This window comes from Sparus aurata, chromosome 6, assembly GCF_900880675.1.
Source record: "Sparus aurata chromosome 6, fSpaAur1.1, whole genome shotgun sequence".
NCBI classification, from domain to species: domain Eukaryota; kingdom Metazoa; phylum Chordata; class Actinopteri; order Spariformes; family Sparidae; genus Sparus; species Sparus aurata.
Window position 1 is genome coordinate 20,208,495 of NC_044192.1, and position 16,390 is coordinate 20,224,884.

Consider the following 16,390-nt stretch of genomic DNA (forward strand, 5'->3'; position numbering starts at 1 on the left):
CTCAATCACACACCGAACAGCTGTCGTAAAAAAAAAAAAAAAGTTTATTTTTTTTTCTCGGTCTTTATAGTGACAGTTTTACAAAGCAGTAGTACAGAGGCCGTTTGTGAGATGCCTTTTTAAAGCACTTGTTGCCACTGGAATATGTTTCTATGAGCTCGCTGCTTGGTTTCGAGGCGTCCAGGTGGCAGTAGTACAAAAAACTGAGGTCACTCACCACCTGTTCCTTCACACATCTCATGATCTTCAGCTATGAGACTGTTGGCGGCTGGATTAGTTTTGTCTGATGTCAGTGCACAGTGGCTGCCGTTGAGTTCACGACAATGACTGCTTTTCCACACAAGTACAGTAACACATCAACAAACACAAAGCACGAGAGTAATATAACGGCACAATATGCAAAAATAAAATAGAAAAAAAGATGTTTTATGTGCATCTCTAATAGTTTTATAGCACCAGTGTGATGATTTTATAGCACCAGTGATTTATACAATCATCAATGTTCTTTGGAGTATATTTATCCATACACACAGGATCTACTGGGCAGCCATACATGTGAGAAGAGAGACAGAAGGAGAAACTTCAAATGCAGGAGTGCTTTTGGCACAGGAGTAATGAGTTGTCAAGGAAACACTGGGAGGAGAAAGTAGGTAACAGGAGGTGGAGGATCAGTACTAGGAAAAGCGGCAGTATCTGGGCAGGTAGCATCCCTGATCTCCGTCCTCCATCAGCAGCCACCGCAGCTCTTCCCACAGCTTCCTCCTAGTGATGAACACTGGCCGCTCAGCGCCGCCACACCACAGCGAGAGAACTGGTCGCGGCACAGGTCCGCTGAACACACAGAGACAGAGGAGTTCAAATGACAGGCCTCAAGATCCAAAACACACACAGAGCACACAGTAAGAGAGGAGAGTGAACCCACCTCTGAGCAGCTCCTCGTGCGCACATACAGTCCTCACGCAGACCTCCTTGTTGATGACGTACACCCGTCGCAAACTTAATGAAAAGCACATGTATGAGGTCACAAGTGAGGCTGAGACACTCGCTGAGGTGCCAGTTAAAGGGATAGTTCACACAAAGCAATGCAACCAGTAATTTTCATATCTGTGAAACACTTATTCTGTGTTTTTCTTGCTGTCAACAAATCTGATGCAAACGTAAAAACCGACGATGAATTGATCAACAATTATTGTCTGTGTAGCCAAAGCCTGATTCTGATCTCCACAGCACTGTGTCAGCCTGGTTGCACCAGTGATCAAACTGCTAAAGTGGTAAAAAAACACAGTCTTGATCATATTTCTTCAGACCAACCACAACTGACTTGGGCACTGAAAAGCCACAGATTTAGCTTGAGAAGAAAGGTGCATTTGCAGACATCTGAAGGTAGGGGATGCCACCTAAAATAGGTGACAGATGGCAGCGCTCATAACCAAAGTCTATAAACTTTGAGTCAGACTGAAGTCAATAAGATGCCCAGCTGTTTCAGGGAATAGCCGAGCCCTTTTCAAAGAATAAAACTCTATATACCAGGAGTTCTCATACGTATTACTCAAAAGTCCTCGTCTGGTTTTTATTTTAGTTCTGGGACAACTGCCGATACTAAAATAACACTCAATCAGTTAATTAACAACACAGCTCTTACATCTCATGTCTTTAGTGAGTAGAAAAAAATGCTGCGGTAAAACTCCTAGAAAAATTGCTAGAGAAAGGTCACCTGTTAAAATATTCCTATATAAAGTTATTCTGCCTTTATTTTAGCATGAAGCACCAACACAGACAGCAGGGGAGAGAGGCAGAGATAAAAATATTTTTTTCCAAACAATCAGAAAAAACAGAAATGCTCTTTGAGTGCACTCTCATATTTGAAACATTTGATTTTTGATGTAGTTTCACCAGTTGAGGGAAAGACTAAGGCGCTGCAATGTATTTTCTCTCAGATTGTGTGAGGAGGCAGAAGGGAAAGAAGGCAGGTAACTCATATTTTGTTATCCTCTGAAGTTGGAATTCAGAGGATGACAAAGTGTGAGTTACCTCCTCGCCTCGGTCTCAGTCTGGTAACGACTGGGTTTTTTTAATTGCGGGTTGCTCATTTTAAAAGGTCACCCACCTGTAGAAGCAGAGGCTGTTCAGGCACTGCTTGCATGGCTTGTGAACAGAGTAGAGTCTGGTGCAGGGATACTGCTCCTCTCTACAGTCTGGAAATCAAACACAAGGCAAAATAAGTTCTCCATTCAAACTAAACAACTGATTGTCTGTCCTCCTTTTGTCTGAAGTTTCCTTACCGAGAGGGCCAGGCTCTGTGGGCTCCGTCTCCAAATCAGACTCTGACATCCACATGGAAAACAGATTAACAAATGAGTTCGACTTGAATATCATGACTCAGACAGGAGGAGAGTTCAGCACATATACCTGATTTGCCTGGACGGACCACTGGGTTGAGACGAACCTGCTGCTGGTAGGTTCCAGGAAGGGAGTCAGGATTGTCTGGACTATCTGAAAACAAGACAGAATGGAGTCGTTTTAATAAAAGAAAAAAAAAAAACACACAGATGTTTAAATGTGAAAGTAAAATTTAGAACATTTTATTGAAGCTTTACCTGGAAAATAATCCAGCCCATACTCATCTGCGAGGCCATAAAATGAGCGGGAGACAGAAAATCTTTCATGAGATCAACATTGTGAGACCAATTACAGTCAGTCGCGCACACGCACACACACACACACACACACACACACACACACACACACACACAGCCCTGCAACATATAAAATAAACCACCTGCATGCCAAAACAGAACAAAATGAGCAGTCTGAGAGGGTGTAATGCATGACTTCATATGCAAGATGTTTACAAATAATAACATGCAGAGTGCTCAAAGTGCTATTTACACTGTGACAACAGTTGCTATGCAGGAGGTAAATAACAAGAACGAACTCCTCGAGGCGAGGTGACACATCAGAGGACAGCGAGGAATCGGGAACAGATGTGCAGAGCTCTGATATAAACCGATGCTGAGCTGGAACGATCAGAGCCAATATTCTCTTAACGAACTCACCCAAAAAAGGAATCGGTTCCTGGTACGGGGCCTGGGCGAGCAGCAGAACTGTTGACATTTCAGAACAATAAAGTAATCACAAAGATTGAGCAGTGAGTGAAATGAAAGAGGGAAAAGTGAGTAATTACTCTGAATACTGTAACTGAGTGCTTTTATGATGAACTAGTACTTTTATCCTTGAATCACATTGAGTGATTTAACATTTTTCAGGACAATAATGACACATTTCAAACACTGAGATCACACAAACAGCAAGATGCACATTGATGTGATTTTTACATAGTGTCACTTTAAAGGAGAAGTTCACCCAAAAATGAAAATGTTGTTCTATAACTTCTCCAACCCCCGTGTTGATGGAAAGTCAGATGAGATTTCGTAGTTCGCAAGCATTTCTGGAGCTTTGCAACAAAGTGTTATTTACATCCTCAATGCGCAATCAAGCATGCGCTAACAATTTTAGCCTAGCTGCTATAGAGAACATTTCATCTTAAAAACAGGTGTAAATAACGTCTTTTCAAATCAATTTGGGATCTCTGTGTTTCCTGAGACTTGGATTATGCTAAGCTGCATGAAGATATTTCATACAATCTTTCAGTTGTTTATTTTAGGTTTTAACACAAGTCCCCATCCACTTCAGACGCTCAGGAGAATGCTGCGACGTGAAAACGTTTTTTTGGAGTTTGAAACTTCACCCAACTTTTCATGAAGGTGAGTTGATACTTGTGTTTCCTGGTTGAACTTGTCTTCTACGGCGCAAATCCAATGAGTTCAAAACACACCCTTCCCCCACTTTGATGAACTCGTCCACCTGTAGTGTCATTAATCCATCTAGATTGTTTTGGTGTGACTTGCCTTTCCTTCACAGTTGTTAAAAGCCTTGTTAGTTTCATGGGGGAGCAATTTTCTTTCTGCCGAACCACATCCGCCAACCGTATCACCGCACAGAACGAAGCTTGTGTCCACTCACCGACAGGAGGCCTACTGCATGTGATATAAAACATGAAGGCTAGAAACTTGGTCCATGCAAGTATGCAAATGACAATGCCCGGCCGAGCTGGCACAAAGATGCGTCCCCAGTGAGTAAATTTAACGTGCGGGTTTTACACACAGTTGGAGGTAACAAATGTCAGTCCTCAAAGACGCTATACAGAGCTAATCAGTGTTACCATGCAGCAGTAGCAAACAAACAACATGTATGCAGAGGAATGTGTGCACAAGAAGAAGAGGAAAAGAAATGGACAAGAAGAGAACAGAGGTGATGAAGTGCCACAAATATGCTGATGCATGCGGACACGTTGAGCTGGAGGTTCATCAGCTGTGGTTGTTTTGAGCTGAAGTGAACCCAACTTTATCTTCTAGTTTCATGCTATAGCGCCTGCAGGCTGAGACGCATGAAAATCGTGACTAGGTTTGGTCACGATTTTCAAAACCATCCTAAATGAGGGCAGCATCAATGGTTCCTTCGAGTTGAAATTAAGGTTTGACATTTAGCTAGCCTCTCGTCCATGATTAGATGAACACTTCTTTCCGCGCGGTGATGCGGTTGGCGGGTGCAGTTTGGTAGAAAGAAACCAGTTCCTGCATGAAACTGTCTGTGGATTATCCTGAGTGACCGGGTCATGATTTCTGGGAAGAGACATCACTGCTGGGTTCTTCAAATCAATTTTATTGGCGCTTGGAGCACCCAGTCCCATCTAGTTCAATTATTTTCAAGGGAAGGCAGACGTCTCTACAGCTGATATCTCCAAAACTCTGCATCTCACACCAAAACAGTCCAGATGGGTAAACAGCACTACAGGTAAAAGGACAAATAAGTATTTTTTTTTTTAGTATTTTGGGGTGAACTGTCCCTTTAACTTTGATTGTAGTATATAAGTATATCTAAGGGAAAAATATAAATGTATTGTTTCAGGGGGCTTCAGTGGACAGTATGGTGCAGTTACCTGGCATGCAGATGAGCAGGAGGACTCTCATGGTCGCTCTGGGAGGTAGACTGACTTGAACACTGGAGGGGAGACGAGCAGAGCATCAACAACCAAAACAGAGCAACACGAGGGGGAATAATAAAGCGCTTAGTGTCGGATATTCTTTTGGTCTCCTGAACTCCCCTCTCTTCTCTTTCCCCTCTCCTGTTCTCTGTCACCTTTCCAACCCCCCACTGCTCTCCCCTCTCTCCATGTCCCCCCCCCCCTCTGTCCACTGGCCCCAAACAGCCATGGCAAGAAAAAGAGGAGGGGAGAGGAGAAGGGGGAGAAAACTCTGACAGCAAGAATGTGGCCCGTCTGTCTTCCCTAAGAACAATCTCTCTGTTTTCCTACTTTTCCTCGCTGCTGCTGCAGCAGAGCAGACAGTCTCAGGGCTGCATTCCAGGAAAAGAAACAGAGGACCCCTCAACCCCACCCTTCATCCCTCCCTCTTTCCCTCCCTCCCTCCCCTTCTCCGTCTGTCTCCACATCCTTCATTTCCCTTCTGTCGCCCTCACTGGTCATTTCCTCGAACCCCTCACTCCCCCCCCTTCTTTCTTCTTTACTCCACTAAGCAAGCAGAGCCTCTCAGGATGAGTGAAAATGACATGTGGACAGAAAAACATGAACACCGACAGCATCATCAGATTCTGACTTCTTTGTTCAGCTGTCAGTGAAACTCTTGACGTCAAAATGTTGAAGTGTTACATACAGTAAAACCCATTACCTTAGCTTCCTGTTACACTAACTACTTTTCCATTTTTGTGGAAAGTATGAACGCTCCTCCTCCGCTGCAGCTTACACACAACATGAAGCACTTAATTATTTTTTTTTTTACACATCCTACACTGAGATCCCTCATTTTACATTTTCATGAGGCCACACCGGACGCAAAACATGTGATTTGAACACTGTTTGCACAAGTTTCTGCATGTGTATCAATAAATCTGTGTGTGTTTGTGTCCCTGTGTGTTTGCACACATACACACACACACGCACGTACACACACACATTCTTCTTGTGCATCACAGTGGCTATCGGAAACCATATGTTTTCACAGCACACATCTGGGAGCGATTAGCCCCCCTCTCCCCAATTGAGTCCTTCCCTTCCCAGCTAGAGACCCCATTCCCCCCCCCCCCCCCCCCCCCCCCCCACCCCCCCTACCTACACACACACACACACACACACACATACACTCATTAGTAGGAGTTTCTGAGGTCAGCAACAGGAGGTGCACTGCTGTCATCTATTTTACGCCTTTTGTTCTCCTGCAGCTCTGACAAATAAATAAATAAGTCTTTTAAATCATCTTTCCATGTGCCCTCATCGACCCCCATCCTCTCTTGTTTTTTTGTTTTTTTTTCTTGGCTCCCTCTCTCCATTGTAGTGCCATTACTGCAGGCTGTGCTGTGGAGTCCCTCCTCCTTCTTCTCTCCAGTGAAAACACAGGACCACATGTCAGCTCTCCACAGCCATTAACATACGCGCAAAGTATGCATAATTACTCTGAGCATACTGATAAACGCTCAGGAGGCTTTGGAGCCTTTAAAACGTGAACTGGGCTGCATGAAAATCTGTGCACAATCACCTTAGATGAGTCCCCCGCAACCACCCCTCCACCCACCTCAGCTCTGTCTGAATCAACATGTGCATGACATAAAATTTAAAAAGTAGGTGCAATTAAACAAGAAACTAAAACATGAGAAGATAGAAAAGTTTTTTTTTTTTTTTTTTTTTTTTTAAGAGTTTCTTACCTAACTCTGCTTCAGTTTGCTCTGGCTGTCCTCAGCTCTCATGCGTCCTCTGAGTGCAGGAGGACTCGCAGCGCCACATTGTACCACCCCGCATCTGTAGTCTCCTCCCCGTCCAGTCCAGCCTCCAGCCCGCAGCCCCCAGCGGTCCCGGCACCGACCCGCAACAAGACCCCGACACCCCGACACATGCGAGGATCAAAAGTATGGATGAGCTGATCGGGTATTGGTCACAGAAAGTAACTAAGTATATTTACTTATTAGGCAAACATTGTGAGTAAGGCCTACTTTTAAGAAAAATGGGTCTACTTTTCACTTCACTCCATTTTTAGAAAAGACACATTTACTTTTACTTTTCAGGTTAAGATTTTACAAACAAACCATGTAATCAGTTGCTAAGATATTTCATACCAAATTAAACTACTTTAAGTAGCCTATATAGAGCAGTAAATATTAGCTCCACCTTCACCAGTGACAGCATTAAAGGTGCAACATGTAAGAGCTGGCCACTTCTCAAATTCACACCACAAACAGATATCAGCATGTCACCAGTGTCACTGCTAACTGTGGCTGCTTTTAGCATGTTAGCTCAGTTAGCCATGAAGCTAACAGTCCAAACTGGGAGCTCAAACTGTTATTTTGTTTTTTCAGTAGATATCTGCAACACAATACGTAAATCCCTTTAATGTAGCATCAAAATTATTATTTCTTCACATTCTGTTGATCATTTTTCTTTTGATGATGTTTAATTTGTGTTTTAATCTAAAATTCTCACATATCGCACCTTTAAATTGCCGCTTATAGGCCTACATCATTTATAATGATCCAATTAGGCATAGAGAACGTACAACACTGACAGGAGCAACTCTGCATGATGGGTACTTTTACTTGTCATACTTTAAAGCAAAATTATGTGAACATTGAGTCTTGTTTATTTGGTATCCCCCGCATTTACTGTGGTAAATACAAATCCCAGTTGTGTAACCATTTCTCAGACATAATGTAGGTGCTAATTACAAACAAAACTCTTGCTGTGATCCTACCTCACTGAAGTTATAGAGAAGAAACAAGTGATGGGGAGGCGGAGTGGCTGAGACAGACACCTTTCACCCTGTTACAAGACACTGTACCATCAACATAACTTTGAATCTGAAACTTTGTGGTAAAGTTTCATAATGTTTCTTTAACTTAAAATCAGTACATCTTCAGATACAAGATAGAGACAGATGTACAGGGTGCTACAACAACAGCAGTTGTTTTTGACAGTGTGAATAGTGGTATTTATTCCTTAAAATAATACATAAGCTGTTCAAAATATTGCCTCTCTTCTCACCTTGATTTTCACGGGTATTTTTAAATCATTTGTATGATTTTAACTTTTTAATAAATGTATCAATAAAACTCAACCTGAGAGGTAACAACAGACAAATCACAAAGTGACCTGTCTGAACTGGATCCTTGTCACATAATCCTTGTCAAATTCACATTAGGATGTGATCAGATCAAATTTCACAGATAATCTTCTAAACATTAAATATATTTTCTGCCCTTTACTCATAGCTGAAGATGATGATTTTCCTGATTGTACAGGTGATAACACCAACACAGAGTTAACAAAAAATGACATGTGGAGTTCCTCAAGGGTCTATTCTCACATCTCTTCTATTCAGCATGTACATATAAAAAATAAATAAAGTAAAACCTGCCTTGATTAGTTAAGTGAACCCAGGAACACTGTGATCAAACTGCTCATTTGCAGCTCAGGATCCGCAAAATACTGACATCTAGAGGACACTAACTGCTACAACAGTGGATGTGCATTAAAGAAGAAGATGTGTGATCAGAGCACCATCAGTGACAGCAAATAACAACTAATGAAAACAGCTGAGGGCATTTAAAACTATTTATTTTCCATCAAAACATAACTGCAATTGGTATGTTAGAAGATCTGAGGGAACACATAGACTGTACGTTTGTAAAGCTGCTGCTAGGCTGAAAACAACAAGCTACAAAAAAGTTTACACGCAAGAAGAACGCCTTCAGTTTGTACTTAAATATGCAGCATCATGTCTCCCAAGTGCACAAACAAACACACAGAAGGGCTGGAGATAAACGCCTCTGTTATGGTACATGTAAGACTTAGACACACACACTCTCTCCTGCATTCATACTGTACATGTGCGTTTGTCTAACACCAAGTCATCCAACCACCCCAACACACACACTCATTCTGTTACAGTTTGCCATTCAGTGTGGAGGTGGTGGAGCTGACTGGTGTTCTGGCCCTTCAGACCTGAATAAGCATTTTATTTAATCAAGATATCATTTAATAATGGAGGGAAAGGTTGTAGAAGACGACAATGGAGGTTTCAGACAGCGACGGCCTTCTTCTCCTTGTACGTAGCCATCATCTTCTTGATTTCAGCTATCGCTTTTCCAGGGTTCAGTCCCTGAGAAGAAAATGAGAAACACCAGGATGAGGTATATATGACACATATCATGAGCTGTGGACTGAATGAAGCTGTAGATGTGTGTTACCTTGGGGCAGGTTTTGGTACAGTTCATGATAGTGTGGCAGCGGTAGAGGGAGAATGGATCCTGTAGCTTGGACAGTCGCTCCTCTGTGAACTCATCTCTTGAGTCAATCATCCAACGGTACGCCTAAGAGAGCACAGGATGTAAACCAACAAACTTGTCTGGTTATATTTTTAATGTTTAATTTAATCAGTGATCCCTGAATGCCTATGTCATCGGACACACACCTGCATTAGAACAGCAGGCCCGAGGTATTTGTCTCCATTCCACCAGTAGCTGGGACAGCTCGTACTGCAGCAGGCGCACAAAATGCATTCATACAGCCCATCCTACAGGGGAAATGAGAGAAAATATATTTATTTTCTTGTGACTTTAAGCAATGGGAAACTTTATACATATAAATAAAGAGTGGTGTACCAGTTTCTGTCTGTCCTCCACAGACTGCAGGTACTGCTCCTTTCCCTCCTTTGTCCCGTCCTTCCTCTTCAGGTAGGGTTCAATAGACTTGTACTGGGCGTAGAAGTTACTCATGTCCTGCAAACACAATTGTACGATCAAAGACCCAGATGGCAGGTAAATATCTGAGTAAAACTTTGTTTAAAAAACTTTTTTCTGAAAATGTAATTAAGTAAAACTTGATTTTGCTGCTGACGCAGCTTCATGTCTGTGTCTGATTGACTAACCGAGGTTCAAAACAGGTTGTGAAATATGGAACTGCTATCACTGTAATATTTAGTAGTATGTCATATTTTTCCACTTGTATTAAGTATGACATTAAAGCCAGAAGTGTTTAATCCAAACAAAAAAGAAACATCAGTCACAGAAAAAGTATTGATAATTTTGGCAACAGATACTTTGAGGAAACACATTTGTGCATCCATGTTTGACACAGAGAAAGAAATTGATGGTGGAGTAACGTGTTGTTAGTTGGAGTCAGTGACACCTGTTGAACAGTTCAGTGTGTGGTGGATGTTTACTCACAGGTACCAGATCCTTCACCACATACATGTGTGGCAGAGGGTAGATCTTAGATGGCTTGCTAAGGTTGGTGTCAATCTTGTTGAGGCAGGCAAGTGTGTTTCCTCCATTAATGTTCATGGCACAGGATCCACAAATACCTGCATATAAACATAAATATAGAAGCTTTTTATATCATTTCTGAGATAACACAATCTTAAGGCAAAAACACAAGAAAAGAAAAGTTTATTTTGTAAGTATCAATAACATATAATTTTTTCGGGGGAAAACATTTACAGAAGCGTAAAGAGTTAAGTAAAGAGTCGAGTAAACTTAAAAGAAAAAGAAAAGAGAAGAAAAAGAAAGTAAATCCACAGAACAAACATCCATAACTTTGGTATAACCCCTTAAATAAACAAGTTGGAAACACCCTCCAGCCTCCCTGTTATTCACCTTCTCTGCAGGAGCGGCGGAAGGTCAGAGTGGAGTCCATCTCATTTTTGATCTTGATGAGGGCGTCAAGAACCATCGGGCCACAACTATATAAAGAGGAAAGACAGTCCACAATATCAAGACCTGAAAGTGTTAGAGGGGTCATCTCTGATGTGTTGTTCGTTTTGCCTGTCAGGTTTTATGGTTAAAGAGCATTTTAGGTTGAAGACTCTCTTTGCTGCAGTGTCATGTTGACAGAAGGGAACTGAGAGCATCCAAAAGCTAATTAGAGGATCAGAGGGAAGACGAGGACTGGCAATATGGCAGGCTGTCAGATCCGCCTTAGTTTAATCTACCCGAAGGCTGTTCTCAGTTCATTAATGATGCCCTTAGTTTACATGAACCTATGCACTTGAATAAGCAATAAGCCTCCACCAGTGCAAGTGAGCGTGATCAACTAATAGAAGTGCGTTTAAAAATGGCCTCATCTTCCAGTATACACTATAAAAGATAGGCAGAGATTTGAGTGAATGTGAGTGCTTAACTTGACAATGCCCTCTCCACTGCATCTTTTACTAAATTGTTAAAAAACTACATGCAGTCCATGAATTATCACGATTATGCCTAGATGCCATGTTTCAATGACTTTTGAATTCAACCTCCCTTATTGTTTAAAGGAGTCATCACCCGGAAATCGCAATTTCTCTCGTTAAATCATGCATATTGGTGTTGGACCTCTGTTGAAACTTGCCTGAAAAGCTGGAGTTGGAAAGTGGCTTATTTTTTTCGCTTTGGCTCTTTTTCCGAACAGGAATAGCGCACAATATTGCACATTCCTAAAGCACGAGATTTTGACTCTGCTCCTGTGGTGACGTTACCACAGGAGGCTACTTGCATATGCATCGGCCCACAGCCGTCCTCAGCCAGAGTGAGCACGCCGAATCTGCCTATTTCTCTGTCATTTTCACGCCATACATCGTGACCGCCAGCATTAAAACTCAGGTCTTACATGTAAAACATGAGTGTGAAAAGTAAGAAGGAAAAAAAAAGAATTTACCATTCAGAGACATCCTGCTGTAAACGTGTCTCTTCCACCGTCTCTGCCTCTTCACTCTCCCGTTCAGGTTCCGATTTCGGCTCGTACATAAATGCCTGAATTCCGTAAGGTTCGTCATTTAGTGTGTGCGCCATGACAGGGGGCTGTTTATGTTTTGGAGTCTGTGTGCATGCAGGCTCGCCCCCCATTCCGGCTCTGCCCTTCCTGCGGCCAATCAACGCGCGCCTCATTACATATTAATACAATGCACATCCGGACCGGTCAAAACCTCGCGCATAATCTCGCTGGAGAAAGTCGCGGTATGAAAAAGTGTCAGAACAAGCTCTATGTTTAATTTTTTTTTTTAAAATGTTTTTCTTCTTATAAGTTTTAAGAATTGATCCAAAGCGATCCAAGAGGGACTGGATATGTAAAAAACCAGGTGATGACTCCTTTAATAGTTAGCCATGGAATTAATGCAACAATACACTCAAAATGTCTTGAAATGTAAGTAGATAGAAAATACAGTATTAACTTTTGAATATAAGTGCACCTTGTTGTGCACAATCGCTTCTCTTTTTAAATAGATGATGAACCAGGACAAAGGTTGACATACTGCAGCACATATTGGGGCAAAGTGACAGGCAGTAACACATACGTGTTGAGGTCGATGTCGTATGTCTGCATGCGGGGTTTGTCTCCTGGAGTGTCTGGGTCCCATCTGTACACCTGGAACTTCTTTATTCTGGGTTGTGCTGCTGGAGCTGCTGCTGTTTGGGCATACCGCACCGCCTGACAGAGGGGAAAAACAGGATTGTTTAGGTACTCTGCTGTTTTCATTACACAACATTAAACACTTTGACTAAAAACAATAACATAATGGATGGACAGTATGATAATAAACTGACATTAAGAATGAATTGGCTTATTTTACTTTCTGGTCAATTGTCTTGATAACTTGGATGATTTATTATTATGAACACTATTATTATCGTTATCATTTTAATATTCATTTGTGTGCACACAATGTTAAAAGTAAAGCTGCACCAATATATCGATTGGCCAGTATTGGCTAATCACACATAATGCGGTATAGGCGTATGTATTTATTAACCATTGCAGTGACATTATTAAATAAATATGACTATTACTACACAGGAAAGGGTTATAAATTCACGCCTGTTGTCTGGCTGTTTGTTTAGACTGAATTATTACTTTACAGGTGTCAGATTGCTTTACTTTGCTATAATTAACTCAATGTTTACAGTGTAGTTTAACTAGTTCCCTGCCACTTCTGGTGCTCATGTAGACTTTGAACGTATCCATCTGTAGCTTAAGACACACCAAGTATAAAGAACAAATGGATATGTTTAAAAGTGGAAGCTGAGTCTGTCTAATCACAGTAGGAAACTGAGGGCTAGCTAGTTAGTAGCTAGCTAGTAGCTGGACTACGTAACCTAGCCTTCAGAGTATAGACGGAGACCAAAGCTGTCAAACAGGACAGCTCTGTGTTGTGACGTTACTCTGAGTAGGAACTGCACCGGACACTAACAACTAACTATAAATGTGTATACATTACAACGACTGTCAACTCACCACCAGTCCAGCGGGGGAGCGGAAAGCCGAAACACCACAGCGGCTCAAGGACGTGAAGCCAGCAACCGACATTTTGGAGTGTCTCTGACCTCCAGGGCCCGCTATCCCAGCATCCTCCGTGGCTACGTCACAGCTCTGGTGGGAGCGCTTGTTTGATGCGCCGAAGTCTCCCGGCTCTTGAAGCGCACGTTAAAAGAAACCCGTTATTTTTTAAGGTTTGTTTGACTTGTCAGGTTTCGCCCATGCATTTCGTTGTTTGTTGCTCATAGTCCTCCGTGGCATTACTTGTTTGTTTGTTTTTAATAATAGCGCGCGCTCTTTCTTGTCTTTTTCACAGCCGAACCCGGGCGGACACACGTTCACCAGACGTCCTGACATTGAATCGAACGAACTCCGTGCGTCCTTGTCAGTGGTGGTATGGCGTGTGGATCTGAAGACACATAACATCGTGGAGTTGGGCTCAGGTGATTTAATCCAGTATCTTTAACTTATTACTAACAGCTTGTGGTGCAGTAGTGAACCCAAAGAAGAAACATGGTTTTCCTGTCGTTGTCGTGTTGGATCCGAAGCCGTGGACCTGACAGATACTGGAAAGTTCAAGAAGTTCTCAAACATGCACGGGTAAGGCTACGACTATTTCCTGGACGAAATGTGGCCAGCTGATGTAACCGTTCATATTTTTGATGCTGTAGTTTGTGTGTTAGTTACAAATGAAATGTTTAAACTAAAATATCAGTTCTGTTTTATTTGTATTTATTTGTATTTATGTTGTTTAGAGATGACTTGTGTTGCTTGTTCCGGCTATAAGGATGCCTCATCGCCCTAATCTATTATTATTATCATCATCAATAATGTCACTCATTTTGTTGAAGTCCTCCTTGTCTCTGTCATCTTCCCTGTCGGTTCCTCCCGATAGCACTTCAGGGGCAGGAAGAACCGCTGTTACAGTCTGGCTGTCAAGGCGGTCAGAAGAGCTTTCGTCTACGCCACCAAAGGTCGGAGGCTCAAGCAACGTAACATGAGGACGGTAAGACAATTAAAAAAATAAAAAAATAGCTTCTTTTTACTGTTGTATTATCCAGAGTATCTCTCTCAGTTCAGGGACATGCATGCCTCACCTGAGGTCTTTGGGAATGATGGGGTAATGGTATTGTATCAAAACAATTGAGATTATTGTATTTCAGCAGGGTGCAATAAAATTTCTAATACTATTTTGCAGTGTAATGTGCAATGTCACTCATCAATGCCATGTGTATGTTAATAGGAATATGTATGTATTACTATATTTTTTCTGATTCTCTCTCGTTTTTTGTTTTTATTATGAAATACTAGATATTTTCTCCTCTTTTAGTCGAAATGAAACATCGACTTGAATGATACAAGAATGAAAAGTCACTCCTCGGTTTGACTGATCACTTCTCATGTCCACACTAAAGGATTAGTGATCGCAGTTAGACAATCACAAGTCAATGGGCTACTTACTGAATGTTATTAGTAATGAGTAATGTGATCAGTATCATTTATCGTATGTGTTGTGCTCTTATTTCTTCAGCTCTGGATCACGCGCATTGCAGCAGCCTCACGAGAGCACGGCATGAAGTATCCTGCACTTATGCACAACCTCACCAAGGTCAGCTGTGTTGAACATTAAAGTTCTCTGTTGCTCCTCTACGTTCTTTATGCTGCTGTTGGTTGAATCGTATCTTTTTTGTTAACATATTTCCTCTCTTCCTCCTTACAGACTAGCATTCAGCTGAACCGACGTGTTATCAGTGATCTGGCCATCACAGAACCTCGGTCATTCCTCTCACTTGCAAAGTTGGCACGGGCGCGACAGCAGGAGGGCCTCCGGGCAGCGCTGGGTGACGGCAAAGAGCCTGCCGGTGTCTTCTCCCGAGTTGTTTTGCTACAGTAACGGACTTAATAAAGTTGCAGATTTCCATTTGTTATGTGGTTTAAAGAACAGTTGCCTCGGATTGTGGAGATGTTCATCAAAGTCTTTTATATGTTCATATACATTTAAATTAGTTGAATAATTTTGATAATTTTTGTGATATATTATTATTATCATTAATTATTATACCAGGGTTGCCTGATGCTTAGTGATCCACATAAAGGACCCATTGTAACTACACAGTCTGGTTGTTGGTCGCTTGGTGAAAAAAAAAAAAAAAACGAAGTAAACTCAAGGCAAGGACATGGTTGACTTCTCCCACTATTGAGGCCCTTACTGACAATGCTGGCAAAAGGCAACTCTTCAATATTTCTGCACTCACAAGGACATGATCATAATCCAAGATGGCAGCTGACATTGAACAGCATAGCAATTGTTAGTCCACTCACCTGCTTCTGCTCCATGCGCTGTTTTCAGTCCAACATTTCTATCCTGTGCACTAGAGATTCATGGCTGCAGTTTTGCCCGCTAAAATCCTTCACAACAGCCCTCCTGATTACCTCCAGTACCGTGATTGAGAATGTGATGACGAATTTCCATAAACCTCCCTGTGAATATCATATGCAACCTTCGTTACCAATTGCCACTGTTTTCACCTTGTGAATCTGTGTGTGTCCTCATGTCACATCATGGTCCTGGAGAGAGGCTGTTGACAGATTTTGTCAATGTGATTTCATGTGCAAGAAGCAGTCATGAAACTTGGAAGGTCTGAAGTTTGGACCGAAATTAAGGCCAAAGTGCGAAGGGGCGTCGTCTGACCCATGAATTTTGAGTATTCATGTAACTAGATCTCATTTTGTGATGGGATCACACAGCCCCTGTCAAGATGTTGACTTTCGCCCCATGAGTATTCAGTAGTCATTACATTGGGTACTCGGTACTCTTGGGTCAGACCACACGCATCGTTGCACTCTGAGTTAGAGAGAACTTGTTAACTTATGATTTGATGCTGTTGGGTTGTGAGTTATTTGGAGGTCGGGAAGAAGAGTGACCTCCAGATTTATCATGTGATGACTTTTGTCTGTGTGTAAATATATATTTTACCATTTGTTTTTGTCCTCTGAATGTTAAGTTCAATAAACATTTTGATATATATTTTGTTTCCC

At 41.9% G+C, this 16,390-nt stretch overlaps 3 protein-coding genes across 3 annotated transcripts; 1 reads left to right on the top strand and 2 right to left on the bottom strand.

Annotated features, from left to right (window-relative positions):
• Positions 1-57: 57 nt before the first annotated feature.
• Positions 58-6,903, bottom strand: mfap2 (microfibril associated protein 2). The gene is made up of 9 exons (XM_030419415.1): positions 6,778-6,903; positions 5,000-5,061; positions 3,057-3,104; positions 2,598-2,624; positions 2,410-2,493; positions 2,283-2,324; positions 2,108-2,195; positions 923-996; positions 58-831 (listed from the first exon to the last, which is right to left on the bottom strand). The coding sequence occupies exons 2-9, from the start codon at positions 5,028-5,030 to the stop codon at positions 728-730; spliced, it is 498 nt and encodes a 165-aa protein (XP_030275275.1). The 5' UTR covers positions 5,031-5,061; positions 6,778-6,903; the 3' UTR covers positions 58-727.
• A 1,760-nt stretch (positions 6,904-8,663) lies between these two features.
• sdhb (succinate dehydrogenase complex, subunit B, iron sulfur (Ip)) lies at positions 8,664-13,487 on the bottom strand. The gene is made up of 8 exons (XM_030419394.1): positions 13,331-13,487; positions 12,393-12,526; positions 10,720-10,805; positions 10,291-10,427; positions 9,727-9,843; positions 9,537-9,638; positions 9,313-9,435; positions 8,664-9,224 (listed from the first exon to the last, which is right to left on the bottom strand). Exons 1-8 carry the CDS (start codon positions 13,400-13,402, stop codon positions 9,144-9,146), a joined length of 852 nt encoding a protein of 283 aa, XP_030275254.1. The 5' UTR covers positions 13,403-13,487; the 3' UTR covers positions 8,664-9,143.
• Positions 13,488-13,682: 195 nt separating this feature from the next.
• mrpl20 (mitochondrial ribosomal protein L20) lies at positions 13,683-16,375 on the top strand. The gene is made up of 4 exons (XM_030419417.1): positions 13,683-13,951; positions 14,247-14,357; positions 14,883-14,960; positions 15,072-16,375. Exons 1-4 carry the CDS (start codon positions 13,865-13,867, stop codon positions 15,243-15,245), a joined length of 450 nt encoding a protein of 149 aa, XP_030275277.1. The 5' UTR covers positions 13,683-13,864; the 3' UTR covers positions 15,246-16,375.
• The last annotated feature ends 15 nt before the right edge of the window (positions 16,376-16,390 follow it).

Excerpts from the sequence above, each read along its gene's own strand:
- mfap2 (XM_030419415.1), bottom strand. The coding sequence starts at position 5,030 with ATGAGAGTCCTCCTGCTCATCTGCATGCCAG. Across the intron at positions 2,494-2,597 it reads TGGGCTGGATTATTTTCCAG|ATAGTCCAGACAATCCTGAC; the intron begins GTAAAGCTTCAA and ends TCTTGTTTTCAG. Across the intron at positions 2,196-2,282 it reads CACAGAGCCTGGCCCTCTCG|ACTGTAGAGAGGAGCAGTAT; the intron begins GTAAGGAAACTT and ends TTTGATTTCCAG.
- sdhb (XM_030419394.1), bottom strand. The coding sequence starts at position 13,402 with ATGTCGGTTGCTGGCTTCACGTCCTTGAGCCGCTGTGGTGTTTCGGCT. Across the intron at positions 10,806-12,392 it reads TACGACATCGACCTCAACAC|TTGTGGCCCGATGGTTCTTG; the intron begins GTATGTGTTACT and ends CTCTTTATATAG. Across the intron at positions 9,436-9,536 it reads GGCCTGCTGTTCTAATGCAG|GCGTACCGTTGGATGATTGA; the intron begins GTGTGTGTCCGA and ends GTGCTCTCTTAG.
- mrpl20 (XM_030419417.1), top strand. The coding sequence starts at position 13,865 with ATGGTTTTCCTGTCGTTGTCGTGTTGGATCCGAAGCCGTGGACCTGAC. Across the intron at positions 13,952-14,246 it reads AAGTTCTCAAACATGCACGG|CACTTCAGGGGCAGGAAGAA; the intron begins GTAAGGCTACGA and ends TCCTCCCGATAG. Across the intron at positions 14,961-15,071 it reads TTATGCACAACCTCACCAAG|ACTAGCATTCAGCTGAACCG; the intron begins GTCAGCTGTGTT and ends TCCTCCTTACAG.